Genomic DNA, 22,864 nt, shown 5'->3' with positions numbered 1-22,864 from the left:
GAGGAGGTTAGAGAGAACACGCCTAGACAGAGGGGGAGAAAGAGAAAGAGGGAGAGATGGATAGGAATTTCGTCACTAGCTAACAGAGACTCATTAGTGCAGAAGACTTCCTTCCATAGCAATACTTTCTAATCAGGTCTGCTGTGTCTGGGCAGACAGCTTTTGTGGATTAGCTAGACTGGAGCCTGACAGCATCCGATGAAATACACAACTACAGAGAAAACAAACCAAAAAGAGTAATAAAGTCACACATTTCAATATTCAGCGACCATTAAGGGATTTAAATATTTGCTTGCTATTAAAGGCTTGCATTAGGCTCTTCCAACACCAGCTCTGGAAGACTGAAATATCAATTACCGATCAATTTTCCCCCTAAGTAAACACTAATGCAGGATAAACAGTATTAGAAGATGCAATCGTAACATTGCTGACTTCAGGATGGACTTCCTGCTGGTAACAGCAAGTTTAAGCCTGGTGATTAATTAACCTGAGAAGATAGCACTTAAGGAAGATTTAAGGCGATCACGTGTCTGAAATATGACTGTGAGCCAGTGCACGTTTGGAGGGCAGCTGAAGTCCCAGGCCCAGAGCGAGTGGGGATTCGACCCTCTCTAGGATTCCTCTCTTTTCCCAGAATCGCTGCCCCCACAGCTCAACACCTCAGAGGAACGGGACGGACTGTGGGTGTGCGTGTGAGAGAGAGAGAAAGCAGTAGACGTTAAGTCAGGTTCCTTGTTGGGATGCATTCCGGAGTTGAACACGCAAGGCCCGAGGTGCAATTCCCAGCACTGACCAGCAGGGGCAGTAGACTTTAGAATGAAAAATGACCTAAACCAATTTCCTGCGTACCGAGAGAGCCGGGAAAGGGAGGTGGCGAAGACTTGCAAAAAGATTCCTGCTTTCAAGTCTCAGTTTTGGGGTGCTCACATTATCCTTGTGCCTCACGCCCTCTTTCTGGCATGTGTAATGATGGGGGCAGGGGAGCTTGGGGGCATGAAATACCGTGCTCATATCAGAGCACATTGGACAATTTTGAAACGAGCACAAATAAAGCAGGGAAGCCGGTTTGAATTTTTCTAGCATGCCATACCTCATTCTGAAGGCCCCTCACAATATATGGTAGCAAGAGTGAGGCTCTGCTTAGCCATTCCTAAATCCATCCTTCCCTGTAGGAGAGAACAGATACTCTCTCCCAGCAGGTCCATGAGGCTGATGGGACTGTTAGCTCCACACTCAGGTCCTCGAGACCAGTGGGAAAGCTGCCTATGCTGGGGACACACTTGCAAATGTCAAGGTTTCAGACACAGAATTGGTGACCTTCACACTAAGTCAAAAGTGCGACTCAGCAGCCAGGTGCTCCCTGGAGTGCCCGACTCCTTGCTGAATGCCTACTATGTGCTCAGCACTCTGTGACCATTGGCCCACGAGGTCTTTGGATGACAGTCAAGAGTCCTCTCTTCCTTCCCCTGGACAGTAGGTTAGGACACCCAACTGCTTCATTTTGGAATTCTTTCCAAAGTAGACATGTGCGGCTGTGGACAGACATTTCCCTCCGAAGGCACTGGGCTGCCAGTTCTTTACGACTAAGGGCCGCGTGCTTGGTACCCTGACAGAAAAGGTCTGAGGCAAATTTATAATGAAACAAAATGCTTTCACTCATGCAGAGTCCTCCTACCTGTGGCAGGGTACCTGCCTGGTTGCTTTAAGGCTCTGGATGACAGACTCAAAGGAACATTTCTCCATGGAGTAAGTCCATGGCAGAACAAGAATTACATTTCCAGTAGACAGAGGACAGTGAAAGATTGCACCAATTAACACCCACATATCACCTTGGGGTTCCAGTTGATGCATTTGGAGAACGCAAGCAGGCCAAAACATTTGTGAGAACCCTCCGGAGGACACGAGGACCATTTTCACTCCCATGCCAAATGAAGGACCGGGCAACTTATCAAGCTCGGCTCACGGGGGCTGCTCCTGGCGCCTCCTCATTTGCATACCCTGTGGAACTCTAATGGCCATTGTGCAGCAAGTCATCACCCCACATCTGCCCCAGTTCAGTGATCTCGGGTCCCTTCACTGTAGGTCACGGCGGAATCTGGAGCGTCATGCTACAGACCAGGGGACAGGGGTCGTTTACACCTTCCAAGGCAAGCTTCACGAGGGCATGAGGTGCCCACATGCAGAGGGGCCCGAGGAGCTCCCTCTGCTCGAATGGTACCCACCTCTTGGTAGCCGTGGGGAACCTTCTATCCTTTCACTCCATCTCTCTCCATCCTGTATGGCTGACTTTGTGTCTGGCACCTTATTTGCTAAGCACTTCCTGCTTCTCTCCTGTATTTCTCTTAACAACACTTACGGTGAGCCTTACCTTCCAGAGCAGGAGCCCAAGGCCAGGTAGGGTGGGTCCCTTGCCTGAGGTTTCACAGCTAGTGGGTGGTGGAGCAGGGACTGGAGCCCATCCTCCTTATCTCTGCCCTCTATCACCCTCTTTAAAAAGCTATGAAGAGGGCGCCTGGGTGGCTCAGATGGTTAAGCGTCTGCCTTCGGCTCAGGTCATGATCCCAGGGTCCTGGGATCGAGTTCCGCATCGGGCTCCCTGCTCCTTGGGAGCCTGCTTCTCCCTCTGCTTCTCCCTCTCTCTCTCTCTCCCTCTCTCTCTCTCCTCCTCTGTCTCTCATGAATAAATAAATAAAAAAATCTTAAAAAAAATAAAAAAAGCTATGAAGAATTAGTGCTCCCCATGGCTCTGTGCCCCCGGCAGAGGCCCGGACCAGCCCTTGGAATCGTGACTTGTGTGGCTGGGATTTGAGGACAACCACAAGACTGATCCCACCTTCCATGTCTCATCTGGCTTGCTTTAGTCCTCCCCCCCCCCCCCCACAGGCCAGCAGGCTGTCTGGGCTTCCTGCCCTCGGTGCCTTGGACTTCCATTCCCTCAATGCTAATCCATGCTTTCAGGCCCGGGGCGGGGCGGGGCGGAGGGGGGGGGCAGGGCAGGGAAGCTGCCTTGACTCTCCAGCCCATTTCCCTTCTCCAAGAAATTCCCCCAGGGCTCTGGGGGCTCCTTAACCATCTTCAGCACGGCCCCCATGTCTGAGGCCCATTTCATGTTTTCCCATGGGTGGGAACTGATGCTCTGATTCGTCTCCAGCGACTATCTCACACCTCTCGGTGTTTATCACAACACAGCACACAGCAGATGCCGGGGGACTGCGTATCTGATTGGCCGATTTGTACAGAGACAGGCAAGAGACCAGGCCAGGATGGGAGGAGGCTGACGTGAAATACACCAGCCTTTGGTTTTTCTGGAGCTTACCTTTCCTTCCACTGCTGAGCTCTCCCCCATTACCTGCCTGAGAGAGAAAAGGAAGCTCCACCCAAGCTGGGCGAATGGTGGGAAAAGGGCAGTTTGGGGCTGCTCACATATTCTCCTCGCATTTGTGAGATCAGTCACCATGAAGTGTAGTCATTGCTCACTTGGGCCTGCAAGGCAAGCAGCGGGGAGGGGGGGGGGGGCGGCGCAACAACACGCCCGATCCTGCTGTGCGCCTGCCCTGAAGTCGCCGCAGCCTAAACAGTGAGTGAGAACCATCTCCCGCAGGTGGCCCAGCCAGTCCTCCGCAGATCCCACCGTCCTTTGGTTAAGGAGAGAGCGCTTGAAATGAAGAAGGCAGAATGAACTGTTACGACACGAAATCCCAAAGGAAGAGACAGGTGGAGCAGCCAACACAGGAAAGTTGGTGGGGGTGGTGGGTGAAGGGGGTGGTGGGGAGGGAGGACGGGTGGCGAATCGGTGGGAGGGGCCATCCTGGCTGGCCCGCCACGGCATCACGTGCACCGGCACAAATCGCTGAGTCCTCTCGGCCAGAGCACCTGGCCCACCTGTCCACTGAGGGGGGAGAAGAGAGCAAGGGCAGGGAGGGTGAGCGGAGGAGAGAGAAAGCAGTTTGAAGACCCAGCCGGCAGCCTCTCTGGGCACCCGCTGCCCGCACTGGGGGGCGGGGGGTGCCGCGCCCGACCCTGGGGAGGAAGCTGGACCAGGGGCCCCCATCTCTTCTCTCGCGCCCCGGCGTCCGTTAAGAAGTCCATAAAGAGTAAAGGATCACTTGGTAACATTAATTTTTTTTTATTAAGAAGACAGATATTTTATAGTACTTCTTTTTTTTTTCTTTTTTTTTTGTAAAAATGGTATACATGAACCAATACAAAATGCGAATGGGAACATATGGATATGGAATTTCTTACACCATAACATTGTTCATGTACACCTTCAAAACAGAACTGGCCTAAAGGGAAAAATAAGACGTCGGTGTGACTAAAGAACAAGCTTATTTGGCATCAATTATACATCCTTCATTATTTTATATTCCTTTAAAAAACACAAAAAACAAGTTTGTTCTTTCTTCACTCTAAAAAAAGTGATCAACCTGTACAAAGTAATACTCAACAATACATTTCAAACAGTGCACTGTATACTTAAGAAAAAATACATAAACCAATATACAACTAAAACCCATAATTTCCTGTTTTTGCTTTATTTATTTATTTTTTCTTTTCCAATGTGTGGGGCCTACACTTTGCAATCTACCTGAGACGGAAAACACCAATCGAAACACATGAACCTGAGACATGTCAACATTGTAAGCCATAAAGTTACATCAGGGAACACTGCACTACTGTACACTTTTCAAAACAAAGATGGGAGGTCCCAAAAATGAGATGCCAATTTTGTGAGCAATGGTAGGCTTTTTTTTTTCCCCCTAAAAAGAAGAACTGAAAAGACCTTTCAACGACATGCTAAATGGTTCTCACCCTTTGATGCGGTTATACTATGGTCAGAATGGGTGCTAAGGGCTCGGAATAGAGCTGCACATTATAAAATTCATTGAAAAAGGGATGTTCGTTGTGGCTTTTTGTGTTGGTTAAGTGCCTAGGGATAGGAGGGGGGAAAACAAAATGCTGCTCAATATGGATTTTCTTTTACATATCAGTCCATTCCCAAAAGGCCCCCATATTGCAATGGTTCTATCAAAGGTTAAAACAAAGACAAGAAAAATAAACACACTTTCAAATAACAAAGAGTTGATACTTTTTTTCCCCTTAAATAAATCAGTGGAAGTTTTCCACATAATGTAACAATAGTAAAAATGCACCTTGCAAAATCCAAAATTACTCACTGAAAATGTTATATAATATATATTTATATATATAGAGATCTCTTTTTTGATGCCATCTTTCCATAGGGACTGTATCCTGGAGTCTGGAGCCTTACCAAAACATATGGTAAGAGTTTTTAGTTTTTGTCCTTTGGGACTACTTTTAGATTTCCTAGACGTTTCAGTGAAAATCCCCACATTGTTTAAAAAAATGTAAATGGTAACTTGACTCCTCTACCTTTTCCCAAGGCTCCCCATCTAAGATATGTTCAAGGTAACTTATTTTAGTAGCTAAGCACTATGGCTGCCATCATGCGAGGATCAGTAATTTTTTGGCAGATGGTTCTTAAGGCTGAGGAAAGAGGCCAAGGCTAGTGTATGGAAGGTAAAAAGATAAAAACACTCACATTTGAGTTTTGATTAAGTAACTGAAAATCCCTACATGCTGTTTTTCCACCTCTGCTCTGACCTTTCGAGAACTGAGATCGACAGCAGACCAGCGTGAGAACAATACCGGCCCTCCTTCTGTACCTCCTGCCTTTGTCAAGCCAAATCTGAAGGAATGAACGTTTCACACGGATTCGAGTTGGAAATCCCAGCATGACAAATATCTGTAATATACAGTACATGCAGGCCACATCCTACTGCCTTCTTAACTAAGCACAAAGGAAAAAAAAAACAAAACAAAAAACCCAACCCTGTCCCATCCAGTCATTCACACGCCACGCGGACTTGCTTTTTCCTACAAATTAGTGAGAAGTATGGCCGATTGGGAAAGGCGGATGGAACCGTTTGGAACAGAAATAACCAGAGCAGAACTAGCTTTTCCCCCCCTCTCTACTTCCCCTCCTGTGGCAACTCAAATTTGTCCACTTATATAAAAGGAACAGACCTCACCTGTCAGGTCTGTTTAGGGCATTGAAAAAGGAGGAGCCCTTTCCGCCCCAAACCTTTCTGGACAGTGTGGGGTATCTATGCTGAGCCATCTACAGATACAGAATTAAAAGACAGATTCAATCTCATTATGACACACCTCACTTGCAGATAACCCTGTACAGTAATGTAGTTCCACAGCAAACAGAACATTTTCTGAATCACAGTCTAAGTTTCTAGTCTTCACTGCTCTAAGTATTTGAAACATGGGTAGCAGCAAAGAGTCCTCATTGTTTGTTCACCCAAATCTTTACGACAACAGAGAAGAATGCATTATGGACACACTAAATTCTGAACTATGAAATCTAAACTGTGCTGGTTCTCCTTTTATGAAACTGAATTTTGAACAGAAAGCAGTTATTTCAAAAATAAACAACAACAACAAAAAGCAAAAACAACAACAGAATCAGGGGAAAAAAGATTCTAAGGAATCCCAGCAGGCAAATTCCAAAATGGGAGATTTTGGAAAAAAAAAAAAATCCAAAAATTTTTTGGGAAAAATAAATGCACACAAAGGAAAGAGAAAGAAAAAAAAAACCCACAAAAACCGGAAAGAAAAAAAAAAGGGAACGCAATGAACAAACAAAAAACAAGGCACAGAATTTTCTGCAATCTACTCAAACTAAATCCGAGCACCCAAGTTTGACTTGGTAGGAAGAAGTAAAACTTAAAAAAACAAAAAACCAACCAACCAACAAACAAAAGAAAGAGGTGTCAAACAGCAGAATGAACTTTCAAAGAACATTTTTCCTTTTTTTACACAGCAAATCCCAAGCCTTCCCAGTCTCGCACCTTTCCACCCATTCATAAAAAAACACACGAATTTCTCGCAAGTTCCAACATCTCTGTCTCTTTATCACCTAAATGGGGCCAGCTGGACACCTCAGTGAAACAAAAAGGCTGATCTAGATGAAGTACTCTTTCTTTTCTTCGGAGTTGTTCTGGCCTCCTTCCGCATTGATTATGGCTGTATCTGCGTCTGCTGCGTCATCGGCTCCTTTGGCTTCATGAGTGAAGTATGTACCTGAAAGATGAAGGGGTAAAGCACCGTGACTGTCTGATGGCCTCTGTGCAAAGTGGTACAGAGATGGCAACGTGCTTTATGGCCATCATCAGCCGAAGTGGTGTGCAGGCAGCAGAGGGGAAAAAAACAATTGGAAGGAGAGAGCGAGGTGGGGGAGACAAATGGGGATCCGGGGCTTCCAAAGGCACCACTCCAACTGAACCGCTGCGATATAATTCAGCAAATGAGACATTAGAGCAGTGATTATGACCAGAGGGTGTCGGCAGAAGAAGACGTGAGTGGGAGCTAAAAATGCAGAAAGCTGGAGAGCTGTTGACTGACGTGTGAACAGTAAACGCCAGGACCAATGACCAGAGATGTGCGCGCACATGGTTAAAGACCAAAGCAAGGAAGAGCAATTAGCCAATTAATGAATTAGGGCCCTGATGATGTTCTACTGTCGCCTCAACTCGTTTATTTGACCCCCCCATCCCCCACCGCCTCTTGTCCTCAGGAGTCATGGCCGCCTGTGCATCAGCGGGGGCTCGCACGGGCAGGTCTGACCGTCTCCTGCCTCCTGCTTCAGCGTGGGGTCCCCGACCGAGAAACAGCTTGATAGCGTAGCGGTTGTGATCAAGGCCTGGGGTCTGTCTTAAGGGACAAGCGGTTCTCGCTCAAGGTGTGACTCTAGCCCGGACCCGGATTCATGCATTCGCTAATTGGCACAGCCACTTGAGAATGACGACACACAGAACTCTCCGAAGCTGGAGACACTCTCATGGGCAGGTGCCAACCATTTACGGGAGAGTTTATGGGGAGAGACAAGGACTGCCCCTCAGTAGGACATCTAGGTAGCGCTTACACTGCCTACCATAACCGAACAGCCCTCCTCCCGTTATATACTGTATTCTCGAAGATTCTTAAGGAAAAAAAAAGGCTGATACATTGGTTGTATTTTCAGGTTTTCATACGTGACAAATCTGAGCAGGCAGGCGGTCAGATGTCCCCCTCCTATCCCCTTCTTTCCTCTGGCCCCTCGTTTTCCACAGCTGCTGAGCAGACTCGGCCCTGCTCTCTGGCGGCAACTTCCTGGCTCTATGAAGCTCGGCACCAAGAGGCTGGGCGTTCTCGGCCCAATGGGCTGCCCCCTGGGCACAGGCAGAGGGTCCCCAAATGGTTTATGTGGGAGACGGGCACTGTGGGTCCTAGAGGTGGTTTCAAGTACCTTGGACCTCCATTGCTGTGCTCAGGGGCCCTCCCCAAACCCAAATCCTACGCTCCAGTGGTAGGCAAGCGCCTGCGGTTAATGCTATAGGAAAACCCCACAAGCTCACAGCACAGAGCTTGAGAAAAACAGCAGAGAGACAAGGGCCGACAAAGAAAGGAAGAATAAATTACCAAGATGGGGGGAAGAGGAACGGAGCAGCATGGGGTACAGAGGAGGAGCGCTGGAAAAGATGATTGCCCATCCAGGTTGCACAGCTGATAAGTGTGATGATTAATGGCAATTTAAATCAATTGCACTGATAATTTTTAAAAAATACATATTTATGTGGCTTTTAAAGCACATTAAACCAAGAAAGTATTCTAGCCACTGTGACCAGCTTCCCTGGAGCTTGGGGCCAGGCAGCACTGCCTGTCCACCTGCTTCCCAGAAAGCAGCAGGGTATGGGCATGTTCTTTCCACGTTGATCGCTTTGGGGTTCATGCCCCACCTCTCACAGCTCGGTCCCTGTTTTTACAATTTTTGCTCTATCCCCAATTATGGATTGCAGAATCACACATCTAGAAAGCTTTTAGAGAAAAATCCAAATCAAGAAGCACTCCTCATCAACCCTCAGAGTCCTCATCAGCAGCTGCTGAGATTTCTGTTTTTTTTCCCTCTCCCAGTTTCGGGAAACATCGATAGGTTATGTGGCCACATAATCCCAACCGCCTATCAGGGGAAACCTCCGTCAAGTCCCCAGATGCAGGGGGGTGGTGACGGGAGGCCTCCTGCCGGCCAGAGCATCTTGCTTACCTTTATGTCTGGCAAAATAGCGCCCCAGAATGATGAGCAAGCACAGCATGGCGAACACGACCACGGCCACAACACCGCCGATCACGGCGTGGTCCACCGCTCGGATGGCGCCCTCCTCGCCGGCTCGAGAATCTGTCGGAATCAGAAAAGGAACAGGGCTGTAGAGCTCGTTACAAGACACCAGCAGCCCTGGCCACACTGCCTTCAGATCAGAGGTCACCTTCCTTTATAATGGAGGAGCCAGAAAGATCAGCCAGATGGATCAGCTTACAGCGAGGGAACAGACTGACCGGGCCAGGGCCGGAGCGATCTGTCCTCCCCACAAGGCAATTTCATGACAGGCAGACGAGGAGCGCTAACGCATGGGGAGCACGCTCAGGGACCAGGGAGAGAAGAAACAGTCTGTCCGGTCCCGGCCTGGTCTCAGCGCTCAGTCCGTCTGTGTCCAGCTGCAGATCCTAACGAGGAGGCCAACCCAGCTACTTAAGGGCGCTCGGGATGGCACCTTCGGGCACTGGAGGGGAGGCGACCGGAGCTTTCACCAGCTGCCCAGCGACCTCACCCCCGCTAGGCACGTGCACAGGAAAAGGAGCTCATAAGCCACAGCTGCCTCGAGATAAAACAAGGCTTATAAGACTAAAGACAGGTGACATGCTCGCTACATTTAGGAGGTACAAGGGAGTAAGTAAGCCTCCATCTAAAACCTCAAAACCTAGTTCAAAAAAAGGCAGCGAGGAATAATTGTCCATTGCCACAGATGGGCTTTCTTTTATTTATTTAACACTTCACGAGGCATAATTAATTTTCCCTTATCAGCATCACTCCCTCAGGATGTCTTCTTCCAGCTGAGGAACGACACGTTTGGCTGGGGAACCGCTCCAAAATGGACCCAGAATGAGCTATGGTGATGCAGAATGGATGCATGGCAGTGTAAACAATTTTAATTTAGGAATGTGGCTACATCACCCCTTGCTGAAGTCCTAATGGCACCCGAGATTTATAATGTAGTAAAAAACAATTATTCTCCCGTTGATTAATACATTAACATTTTGGAGTGGAAGCCAAACCATTGTCTTCTTTTTTATTGAGTCAAGTACGACACCTCCATTAAAATGATTTACTAGCTGTACCTTACAATTTAAGCACAGCAGCAACAGAAACGGTAAAAATCTTTTAACTTTACATGATTTGTGAAGTCATATGTGAAGGATTTACCATTTAAATCTTTCAGTACAAGAAGCACATGGCCCTATAAATCTGTCCCCCTTGCAGTTGCTGGACGCCTGAGAGAAATGCGTTTCACCAGGAAGACGGAGAGTGCAAATTCAAGTCAATTTTTAAGAAAGATTTATCTCTGTCTCTCTCCAAAGAACAGAGCAAATCTCTGAAGCCTCCACCTCTAATAATATTTGAAGTTTATCGATCAAGTGTACAGATCCGTGACAGCTAAAGGTAATGGTGCTCTTTTGAGCCGAAACCTGATACAACGCTTTCAGCAGGAGGGCATGATTTACACTTTCTATCGATATTTCCAATTCTGCTCCGAGATTAAGTACTGAAGGATGTGGGGAAAGAACTCGTGACTGAGGGTTCCATGAAAAGTGCTTTAATTAAAAGAGTTTAAATTAAAAAATGAAGTATTTAAAGTGTTTCATTAAGTTACCTTTCAGAGGACTACAAAAAAACCCCAAAAATCCCAAACCAAACAGAAATGCCAAATTGGAGGTAGCAGCAGGTCGCCCAGGACAACAGGATGATGGGAGTTTAATTGGAGAAGGGAGATGGGTTGGAGGCAGAGTGCACTGCAGCCAATTAGCCCGCTCTGTGATGTGCGAGCCCCTCCAGCAACCTGTCTAATAAGCTCGACTTGAAACGTGGTGGAGACGAATCGCCCTCCTTGGCCAAAAGTGTTGCCTACTGCGGACGCAACAGCCTCTGTGTCTTGAAAGTCATCTCAACGAGGCAGAACTCTGCCATGGAAACTTCTTCTTTTCTTTTAGAGACAACGGAGCTTGTGGGAGGGGGGTGCTCCCCTCTCCCCCCCCCCCCCAACAGGGTATCTGCCCGAGGAGAGCTCTTCACATCCCGGAGACTCTCGCCCAACTGCACAAAGTCAGACTCGCTGATGGGAAGACAGTAACAGGAAAGCCAGGAAGTTGTGTTTTCCTTAGGGAGCTGTCAAAATGGGGGATCTTGTGGGAATGAAAACTAATCTCCAATTGCCCTGAGCTTCAGACCTATTGAAAAAATAGGGAGTCTTTCAACGAACTCCCTGGGTCTTAGACTTGGGTGGGGAAAACAGCGATACTAGCCATGGAGGAGAGGGGAAAGTGAAGGGTAAGAGCTGAAGAGAGGCCCTGGCCCGGGCAGACTGAGAGCAGAGAGAAACTTCGAGAGGCCCTCCCGGGTCCAGGCACAGACTGAAATAACCCATTTGGGGAAGGCACTCCCATGGCCACTGTTCAAAGACTGCCTCCTCCATGCCTAGGCACAGGAATATTCTAGAAGCTGGAGAAAGCCAGAGAGACAGAGAAGCTCTGTGATCCACACCACCACCTCAGGGGCTACGTATCTGTGGGATTAACTTCCTTAGGCCTTCGTTGGGTCCTTGCTCCCCATGAACTTCGGGCTCAGTGTGCTCAGTGCTGCCTCGTCGCCCCTGCACTTTGGCCACATTCACTACCTGGGTTCTAGGGATCTTCCCCGCCCTCAAGGACATACATATTTTACAGATACTTATTTATAAGGTTACTCTCTCCCGCTATCTCGTGATACTCACTTGGTAAGAAAGTTTCCTACCACCAGTGAATCACGAAGACATTTTTCCTGCTTTCAATTACCGCAGACGGACACAGAAGGTAACTGATGCTTAATTTACAGGGAACACTGCAGTTTGTGAGCCCCTCACCACCTCTTTCCACCCCACCCCGGGGTTCACCGTCCTCTGTGAAGAGCAGCGCCCTTTCCTGCCTCAGCTCACTCCCCGCTTTTGTTTCCATGTGTGGAGTGGGCGGGAGAGTTTTCAGAGCGCTCCCGATCGGCCCCAGGTGGTGGGGGAACAGGGTGGAAGCTGGTCACGGACTACGGGGGCAGAAGGGCCTGCCCCTGTGGGCTGGTGCCTCGCTCAGGGCGAGAAGCAGAAGCACCAGACGTTATACCATGAGGCAGCGGGCACATGGCTGGAGGCTGCAGGAAGTATGGGCCACCAGGAGGAGCATGGCTCTGACAAGTCCAGCAGCAGCCCGGCCTTTCCTGTTCTGCTCACCGAGGGAGAGCTCCCGCCAGTGCTTGAGAAAGTACCTTTCACCATCATCCAAAGACCCTGCTCCTCTTGGGGTGCAGACCTTGTCACTCTGAGGTTCCACCACCTTTCCTGGGCGGTATCCTCTCCAGAATTTTGGCTCCTTTTCTGAATCAGGCAGAGAAGGAAAGCAAAGAGCCAGACTCTACAAGCGGCCTCCAGCTTCTACACTGAAAGGACAGGTGGGCGTGGAAAGCACTTACACACATGCCTGGTCCTCAGGCGAGTGAGCGGCTCTTGGGCCCAGAAGGTCATGTGTTCTTGCTCTTTTAAGAAATGAGTAACAGGTGTTCCTGAGAGTGCTCCTACTTCTGGGACTAAGCAGGGCCCTGTCATCCTGTAGAGGAAATGCCATGTTTCTGTTTGGTGTATTCTGCTGGCATCAAGGTTAACCCAGCCTTGAACCAAGCATGTCTGCGTGGAGTGACGAATGTCACCCCAGTCGCTTCATGTGGGACGTCGAGGACCTTAGGCCTCATCGTGCCATCGTTCCGGGCTTCAGGGGCTCTCTCTGAGTGCTGCGAAGAGGCTGTGCGGGCTCACGGTTGTGGCACAGTCCTGCCGGGACTGTCCCCTCTTGCAGCCCTGTCCATGGCTCTAAATGTGACACGAGTCTCTTTAAGGACAGATCAATCAGGAGCTGCTTAGTATTCGTGAGTTGGCTTTTCTTTTGGCAAAAAGCTGGGAACAACCTGGCTCCAGGTGAGCGTTTACAAGCTGCTTGCAGAATGTTAAGTTGGCGACTATGGCTTGGGTCAGAGCTTCAACCACCCTGGGCTCGAATTAGCATCTTAGAAACCGCAAGGACAAAAACATTTCAAAGGGACTCCCAAGAGGGATGCCCCCAACTGCTCGGTTCTCTTTACCTTGGGCCAGGTGACCCGGCCCCCTCCATTCCTCACGGGCAACATAAAGGAGGAAGTTCTAAAAGCAGTGGTTCCCGAGGGCCTGCCAAGAAAAGTGATTGCTAGAGCAACTTTCAGTCTCCTTTCCCCCACCTCCAGGGGACTCCTTTCTCTCCACTTGCTTTCCCCCCTCAAACGACTTGCCAGAACCGTCCTTCATGCGGAGCTCCGGCAGGCACGCCGCCGGTGCTAAAACAGGGCTCTCCAACACAGCACAGTCCCTCTGGCTACTACTTCGACACCTGGCATGGGACGTCTCACAGAAACTGTCATATGAATGCCTTCATCATGGATCTGTGATAAGCCCAGAAGGCTCGGCTGCCAAAGGCAGGGCTTCATGGCTAGCTGGGGAATGGCCAGTGTATCCCGGACAAGCTCCTGGGAAATAGGGACTCTGGCAGAGGACGTCAAGGAGCAGAATGCTCGCGGCAACCGTGGCCTGCCCACCATGCAGCCTGGGCTGGGCTTTTTGCCAAAAGGACACCAAGTTTCCGACCTCTGAGGAGCTGAAGTATGACCCGATCAAAACACAACACACAGTGAAAACATATAGCAGAGGTCATGACAACCACTGCGTGGTTGGCTTACCTTCCCATTGCCAAATATCCCTGGCTCAGGCTATCTATCTCCTTGGGGAGAGCTGGATACTCCTCTAAAATCCACCTGTTTATTCTTCCCAGAGGTTACAGACTACCTCAGGTCTCACCTTAGAAATTAGCATTTAAAACATGGCGGAGATTCTAATGATACTGGTCTGCTTGGGCAATTCCTACGTTCAACCCTTCTGCCATTTCCATACCCAACGAACGACTGGAAAAAAGTTGAGATTCTTGACTTTTTGCAACAGTTCTGTCACTTGGTTTGGTTGGAGCCTTTTTCCTGGGCTGAGGGCTTGCTGGACAAGTCAGTTTAATTAAAAACTCTCAGAATCCGTGTTTCTAACGGAAATGCTACCTCCAGCTTCCTAGGACCGGAGGAATTAGTCTGTCTTAGAGGGTGCTTAGTGACTCTGATGTTATTTGCTACTTCTTTCGAGAAGAAAGGACAAGCCTGCTGGCGGGTTTTCTAAATCTGAGGCAAAACCAAGATCTGACCTCAAAGACGAAACGAAACGAAACGAAACGAAACAAAAAAAAACTTGGCGCCATCTGAGAAATGTAGCTACTCATTCCCATCCCCTCCTGGAGCTCCCTTTGTGGTAACACAAATAAGTGTGCATTTTAAAGAGCACAACTTTATTACCGAAGGGGAACACGCTGAATGACATGCACTGACAAAATGCCACATTATTTGCTAATCCTGATATGTTATTCTTCCTTAAGATTTGCTTTTCTCAGCACCAATTCAATTATAGATGCTACAAATCCTTCTGACATTTAATTCTCTCTTGTCAGAGAGTAGTAAATGTATACAGTACATGCACAGCTTTCCCATTAAGATGTTAATATATATTGGAGCACACTAGCCTCTATGTAACATAACCTTTCTGTTCTGTCTTTAGAAAGGGGAAGGAGGGAGGCAAGAAAATCATGAAGACCCCAGATAGCATCGCAGACAGCTAGTACTACCCTTCAGCTGCATTTGATTCTAGGGAGGCAACTGCAGCTACACGAACATTTCAGAGGAACTACGCTAGGCTTACTTAAAGAAAAACTGCAGGGCGCCTGGGTGGCTCAGCTGGTTAAGCGACTGCCTTCGGCTCAGGTTATGATCCTGGAGTCCCGGGATCGAGTCCCACGTCGGGCTCCCCGCTCAGCAGCGAGTCTGCTTCTCCCTCTGACCTTCTTCCCTCTCATGCTCTCTCTCTACCATTCTCTCTCTCAATAAATAAATAAAAATCTTCATAAAAAAAACCAAAAAACAAAACTGCAGTTGGCATCGTCCTCCTGCCACCCAGAGCTCGGTATGCATTCACTCAAATGAGAAGTTCCGCACGCAGGCTTTTGGGCTGTACATCGTCACTACTCAGTGATCAGGCCTCGGGCTCTCGTAGGCTGTCACTGCCTATAGATTGTCCTCCAGAAACAGGCCCAAAAGGGAGACACAGAAGAGTTAGGACCTCCTCTCCCTCACGGCCCAGTGGAGAGTGGTCGGATCTGGGGTAAAAGTGGCCCGTCGTTGCTCTGCTCTGTGATTGCAGGCAGGTGGATCAGCCACTCTGAGCCATGGAGCACAACCATACGCTTCACAGGGTCGTTTCTACGAGGCGTGTCGAATGGGAGAGGGCCTCTCTGGGCCAGGGCTTGGCATTACCATAGGCACTCAAGAAGTGGCTCTCACAGTTAAATTTGCAGTATTAAAGCCCAAGGAGGGCTTTCTCCCGGTTCTGTAATACTACGGACTCCAGGCAAATACTTATCAGCTCTCTGGGGGTAAGGGCTATATGTGCACCCAGCACTCTGCTCTCAGACAGTGAGACGGCCCCTCAACACTTGCTGAGTTGAAGTCACTGGGCCATTTTCCATTTCTGTAGAATGGCACCCAGGGTTAGACTGATGGCCCAGCTGCCCTGTGGGGTCAAGGCTGGAGGCCCCACCGGGGCCAGGTCATGATTCAGGTGTACCATCTGAGGATGAGGATTGGAAGTATTTATTGTCCCCTAAATACTGAGAACAAATATTTTTTATGATTTTTCTCCCATCTCAAGTAACTTGATTTAGTTATTTTACCCAACGGCAGAAATGCCTTAATGAGCAGGACGGGATCCTCCCAAACATTTAGTGTCCCCAGAGGCCAGGAGGTGCGCTCATGAGTCCACGCCACTCATCTCCTAATAAGGACTTCAAAGTGTGTGTGCCTTTCCCATTGTGAGCAACAGGAAGGCACAGGAGGATGGAACCAGAGTTTTCCTTAAAAGAGCATACAGCTGAGAAAGAGGACAGAGCCGTAAAGTATTTCCAAACATACATTTCCCACTAGAATCTCTCTCTGGAGAAAGATGCTTCTGGGGACCTCAGGCATTTGGGGGTGTGAGGAGGATGGGTTAATGAATATGGTGAAGTCACCCCAAAGCGGTGTCCAACCTGTGGAACTGGAATTCACATTTTGTGTTGTAGCCTGGCGACTCTCTAGTTTGGAGGAAAGTTCTATTTCATGGCCTCCTTCCTCCCCATGAGGGAAACAGTAGCATGTTGGATTATGGGAAGATCAGCAATCCAATGACCTTCAAACTCCCATCCTGGGAGTGCTGTGACCAAGCTGCCACGGACTCGAGATGATTTTCTCAGTCTACTGCCTTGTAGTCCACAGAATTTTAAAAATCAGGAACTCTACGTGTTTTAACCTTTGTGACCCCAAAGTTTCCCACAGCCTCTAGGACCATCTCAGTGGGAAACTGATCCTATAATTTCGGACGATGGGACAATGGCACCGAAATCATCCGAGGCGAAGGTCTTCTCTGAAGGAGAAAGAGCTTGATTTGGTGCCGGAAGAGATCTTTCCAGGTCAGTCAGCATGTGGTTCTACCCCTGATGGGCTCCAGAGAGCCTGACTCTCCCCTCCTCATTCCCCTGAGGCACACAACTGAAATTGCAAGGGGTTCCAAGAGGAAAAGGATTCCTGAGAAGACCCCAGAGCAGAGGAAGTGTGGAGTTCACAGCGGAAGAACTACTCTCAAACTAAAGTCTCTATTTCCTGCAGAGCCCTGAAGACCCGCATGTTCAAATTCTGACTTCTGCCTCTTGAGGAAATCATTCAACCTGGGGAGCCCCCACTTCCTCACGTGCAAAACGAGACTGCTCAGGAAAAATCCTCCCAGGGCTGGCTCACTCTCCCTGTCCCGATGGCCTTCCGTGGGGAACTTTTGTTCTCAACTGGCCTCCACTTCTTCCTAGCCCTAGTCACTCGGGTTCACTCTACCCGCTTTCATTTTTTTCCACAGCAGTTGCCACTGGCCACCATCCTCTCATGCCGGGAGCCTGGCGGCCCCACTAGAAAGCAGCTATGAGTGCAGGGGCCTGTGGCGTGAACCCCACAGTGGGTCCCGGCTGATCTTGTTCACCGCCGCATGCCTGGGGCCCAGCCCAGAGCCTAGCACACGCAGCTAGGGCAGTGGTGCTCAGAGAAGAGCGAATGAGATCGTCTGCGAAAGAGTTTTCTGAGCTGGAAAGAACTGTACGAATACAAGCTAAATACTACTACCCTTGAGATTTATGAGCCATACCTTGAATTTGTCTACACAGCCCAGCTGGGTTTTCTTTATTATTTTTGCTAGTCTACCACAGAGGCTGAAATAGCCTGTTTGCCAAATCTGGGCCACACTTTCGGTGGGGGCAAGGAAGACTCCCCTCTACCCCCCGATGTTCTGTCTATTGAGTTTCTCCACACACATTTCAAGCAAGTTCAGCTGACCCTGAGGACGTTCTCAACGACCAGAGGGTCATACAGCCCCTCCCAGAACTGATAATCTGGATCCAAAGGCCTTTGTGTGCTTCCATTATCTACAGACAGTAGATATTTAGACTGTACTGTGAGCCCATGTTTCCTTCAGCATTCATTCAGGGGACTCTAGTTGGCTTCACCTAGAGTCTTCCATCATGCCTGGCATGGATTATCAGAGACATTTAGAGTTTGCCCTCCACCCATACTTTTCTACAGATTGTGAGGGAGATGTGGGATTTTTCTAGATCACTTTCTCATTTGTAGGGCAAGAGTTGACAACATGTTTTTGGGGGAAGCATGACAGCTCTGGAATTTCTTGGTGCCTCCGCTTCAAAAACAGAAGACTGATGGTTTGCTCTGATAGTGCTGGAGGGCCATTCTCTGGCACACTGCATATTTACCAATGCACTCTGCTAAACAGTCCCCAGAGGCCCTTCCGTTGCTGAAAGGAGGGAGACAGTGCAGACATTTTTTAAAAGTTTTAAAATAAAATAGAAGGATAAATATGCTTAAAGCTATTCTATTCCACATGGGTGGCAATAACCACCAGCTGTCACCAGGAAAGAGCAGATGTAATTGATAAAACAATTCAAAACTCTTCTGGGTCCATCGTCAATAAAGTTAACACCCAAAAAGTAAATGAAAGGGTTCAAAGTAGGACTGGGTAAGCTCCCCAGGTCTGCCAATAATTAAATCACTGAACTACACACAAGCATAATTTTTTAATGCAGATTAAAGAGGAGGATCAGCTGGGCAACTTGCTTTGCTGGGTAAGGATGGAGCACCATATGTTGCTTATGAGATTGTCATTAGCTGAGGTAGCAGTGGTGAATGGGGGAGGTGGGCAGAAGACAGACCATCGTTATTTCCAAGGAAATTGCAGGATCCAGCATCTATCCCTAATAAGGAACGGATGGAACTTCTACCCAGATAGAACAGGAAATGGATGGTAATATTATTCATTACCACAGTTTAGCATTAAATGGGCAACACCTACTCTAATTTATTGATGGGCTGTTTAAGACGGGTGTTAACCTGTTTGTCTTGTATTATAATTGAATTCAGTCTCTAGGCTACAGAAATTTGAGAAGTTCATCCTTTCTCAATCAATATGCTCCCCTTCAGTGACCCATTTCAAGACAGCTTCATAAAAAATAATGTATTTTGTTTTAATAAATTTAAACACTACGACAGCTGCTCAATTTTTATTGGTTGTTTTTTTTTTTTTTTTCCTTCAGATGTCTCTTTGCTGCTGAGGGAAGCCAAGCTCACAATCAATAGTAATTGATTAATCAGCATCCCCTTTGAACAAAGGTGCTAATCAGTTTTTGATTAGTTCATCAAACCAGATGCAAAGGCAGCCCAAGCCCAGCCTGATAGATCATCAGTGTTCTACATGACTTATGGCTCCTGAACAACACAGGGCTGCAGCGTTCCTGGAGGGGATGGGGCTGGGGGTACCACGTAATTATTCATTTAACCAAATTATCAGGAGCACAAACAGTTGCCGGTTTATTGCTCCTGACTCGGGGGTGATGGATAGAACTGCAGCAAGACCGCATCTAACTTGGTGCAGAGCTGAGAGACCTGGAGTGTTTCCTTAATGGATGATGCCTGGGGAAGGGGGTGGATGGCCTAAGTAGTCCCACTTTCCTAAAAAGGAGAAAAATTACCTTTGCCTATCTCAGTGATCCCCATCTGACTACTATGCCAAGAGGGATCAGGCCCGTGAGGGGACTCAGTCCTTTCTTGGGATCCTTGAGAAATTCCACTTGCCAGGGCTGCCGTGTCAGAGCTGTTTTATTTAGGGTCAGGACACGAACTCAGCGCAGATTGCTTACAACCAGCATTACATTCTATGCAAGGAGCAGGACTTATCTCTTCTTTTAAAAGAAAATCAGGCTAATGTTTTTGTAATTTCTCTAAATACACCACCAGTTAAAAGGCAAAAATGAAACACTCCCTTGATGGGCTGGCTGTCTTTCTAATCTTCTAGTTATTTATCTGAATTCACTGGGATTTGGAACTTATTCATCCAACAAGTTATCAGTCGAGTGCCTACTACACGACAGGCATATAGCAGTGAACGAACCCAATATGGCCTCTTGGGGCTTCCACTGGGTGGAAAAATCTGACAGCTAAGCTCAAACCGGGACATGCTACATCGAAACATAAAGCCACCCTCCCTGTTTTTTAAGTTTGACAGAAGCACCTAGGAGGCGATAAATCTGCACTTTGAAAGACTAGGTGGCTCTAATTTTTTCACTGGGTGAAACCTGCAGTCAAGGACCACCACCTCACAATCAACTATTCAAGGGAGCTGAAGTGAAATCTCTTCAGGAAGGGGCAATATGGAACCCTTCCTACCAAAGGCTGGAGTAAGGATCTACAGCCCTACCCCTTGGTGCCTCCAACACAGTGATGAGGAAGGGGGCTTTCTTACTGATTTATTAGGAATTAACCGATCCAAATGTTTAAGGAGCTGGAGCTGGTTGGCAGCGAAGTCCCACAACATCATGGCAGCTCATGTAATTGTTTAGCTCTGACCATTCTGAATCTCCTCCCCGCCCCCCCTCCTTTTTAGGATATGCTTCTTATTCTGGATTAGTAACACCTAAATCCTGGAATCAAGCATGAAACCTACTTTTGCAAGAGCTCAGTGTGCTGTGAAAAAGGTCTGAGGTGGATAATTAGTTTACATCACGGTGTGTGACAAAACAATCGCCCCCCCTTCCTCCCTGCCCCTCCCACCCCGTGTTTCTAAGATAACTGTGACGTGGCTTTTCAAGTCTATTCTACAGAAGTAGATGGTCAATAGTAGCTTTTTCCTTTTTAAAATAAAGATCTTCTCTCATAATCCAACATCCTTAAACTGCTTTGTAATGCAAAACATTTCTCTTGAACCGTTACACACCCAGAGCATAAAAATTATTTTTATGCCACTGGAAACAGTGGCCTTCGTACGATGCAAAGATGAGCTGACCTCCCTTGCAGTGACGCCCTCGGTCCCAATCTGAAATATTCACGCCACGAGCACAGGGGCAGGAAGGGGCTGATGAGGAAGAAAGTGTTAGTAAAAGTTTGTTTTCCTTTAATCCACAATTGCTAGTTAACTGCCCAGGAAACCAAATGGCCGTTTTGTAGTAGTGGACAGGGCACCCACAGGTTGGACACCGCAGTGCCTTACCTAATGACTAGCCCTTACCTGAGAGGTCCTCACTGTCCAGTTCTTCTGCGGAATTGGGCAACTGAGTAAGGCCTTACAAGTAAAAACAAATCATTTTTCTTTTCGTTCCTCAAGGGACATAAACAAAACACTTAAGAACTGAGGATGAATTTCTTAAAAAAAAAAAAAAAACATGAGCCAAATCTCTTGCTATCTCTCTCTTTTTTGGATAGCTTGAATGCATTAATCCATAAGTACATTTCTCCATTTCATTTTGTTATTGATACACAATCAAGGCAGAAAGATTCCTCAGTCTCCGCTTTCAAAGCACATGAAACATGAAGGTGAATGTTTAAAATCACTCATTCATAACAGCATGCAAAAAGAAAAAAAAAATAAAGCCTGATTGTTAGCTGTTGATGCTTTGACATGGCTCTTAAATGCAAATACAGTTAGATGTTACATACTGATGTATGTAAGTTTTATTTCACATTTTACCATAAATTGAAATCCTTTGCCAATACTGACAAATACATTTCATTATCAATTTATGATGATCTTGGATCACTTATTTCAAAATGGTACAGCATCTGCTAACTACAGATTGCAGGTTATGTCTTCATCAGAAAATCTGATTTGCAAAATGACTTTTTAAAAAGGAGAATTTAAAAAAAAATCAGTGGTATTCCTGAAAAATGAAACCCTCAAAGCTGAGAAAGCAGTTAGGTCAGGAGCTAATCTGGTGGGGGCTTGCAGGGTCTACACCAAGCCACCACCAACGCTGGCCAGCCCTCAGCTAGCTCTGATCTGAATTAAAGGAGGGGTGGAGGGAGGTAGAAAAACAACAGGAGGCTTGGCCAGGGGACGGATTCCACTTACTCCTGCTTCACTTGCAGGCTGCTCCTTTCATGAAGATCATTAACCACCACAAAATGTGAGACAATCTGAGGCCTCCACCTGTAGTTCCTTGACATTCTGCTCAAAGTCCTGTCTGAAGGCTCTGGGTCTTCTGATTTGCACAATTTGCTAATGCTTCTCTAATGGGATTTGTCATTTTGGAAGAATATTTGTGGGCCTATAAAACCGCAAGACTTTGGGGAGAGGGGCGGGTCTTTACTTTTCATCCTTCCCTTCTCTTATAGCCAAGCACAGAGTATACTCTCAGCAAGCATTTGCTGAATGAATGATGTGGGAGTGATGCTCAGTGAACTACCAACCAGAGCTCTGGAAACAAATGCTCTGGAAACAAGCAATGTCAAACTGATCGCACTATTAAAAAAAAACAAACAAACAAACCCAAAGTAACAGAAACAATCATGTAGGAATGGTCAGTAAAAGCTTGGGTTTTGTAAGTTGTTTTATAAAGAAGCCAAGTGAATATTGTTAGCTAGGCTGGTGCCGTGACAAGGAAGTCATCGTTATCAGCTCTTGAAGAATTTCCATTGCGATCCTTGGGTGTCAGTGTTCAAAGGCGGGTGCCAATTAGAAATGGAAGGGTTCGAGTCCACGGATGTTCCCCAACTACGGATTTAGGCAACAAAAGGGAAAGCAGTGAGTAATGCAATCAATCAGAGAGGCAACTGAGAAGGGATGCTACCCGTTTGTTCTGAAATCTGATTGGCCAAAAGTGTTCCTATTTCTAATTGGCTTTATCCATTGTATAAAGACTGATGAATACGATTATTTGAATAATTGTTATAAATGGACAACATAAAATACTCCTCTGTAGTTAATTATGAATTTGCAGTTCTCAGAAGGCTAATAATCCCTTACTGCTACGTGGCCCAGTGAATATCAAAGCATTCTACATAAGTGCTTGGCACCTGCTTCCTTGGGGAGGGCATTAGAAAGCTAATTTTAAAAAATAAAGACAAATATGTTTATGAAATATCATTGATACGCAAAGTTTCCCATTAAAAAGCAACAGACAGTTGATATACACCTCATTAAAGATGAAACTGTCATTTTTAATGGCATAAATTTTAAAATACACCAAATCA

The 22,864-nt window shown here is 47.2% G+C and overlaps 1 protein-coding gene across 3 annotated transcripts in view; it reads right to left on the bottom strand.

Moving 5' to 3' along the window:
• Positions 1-4,146: 4,146 nt before the first annotated feature.
• The window catches only part of CADM1 (cell adhesion molecule 1), a 321,512-nt gene continuing 302,794 nt past the window's right edge, over positions 4,147-22,864 (bottom strand). For 2 of the 3 annotated variants that reach the window (XM_028105876.2, XM_088017669.1), the window contains 2 exons: positions 9,113-9,244; positions 4,147-7,113 (listed from right to left, as the gene is read on the bottom strand). In XM_028105876.2, the coding sequence (XP_027961677.1) occupies positions 6,995-7,113; positions 9,113-9,244 (251 nt within the window). In that variant the 3' untranslated portion in view covers positions 4,147-6,994. Of the gene's footprint in view, positions 7,114-9,112; positions 9,245-21,727; positions 22,386-22,864 lie in introns of those variants that run through there. The other variant, XM_028105877.2, reaches the window with a different exon arrangement.

The sequence above is a fragment of the Eumetopias jubatus genome, unplaced genomic scaffold, assembly GCF_037043125.1.
Source record: "Eumetopias jubatus isolate StellerSeaLion01/CBP00866 unplaced genomic scaffold, mEumJub1_p1.0 scaffold_13, whole genome shotgun sequence".
NCBI classification, from domain to species: Eukaryota; Metazoa; Chordata; class Mammalia; order Carnivora; family Otariidae; genus Eumetopias; species Eumetopias jubatus.
The sequence above is the reverse complement of the archived record's forward strand: the minus strand, read 5'-3'. Positions and strand labels throughout refer to the sequence as shown.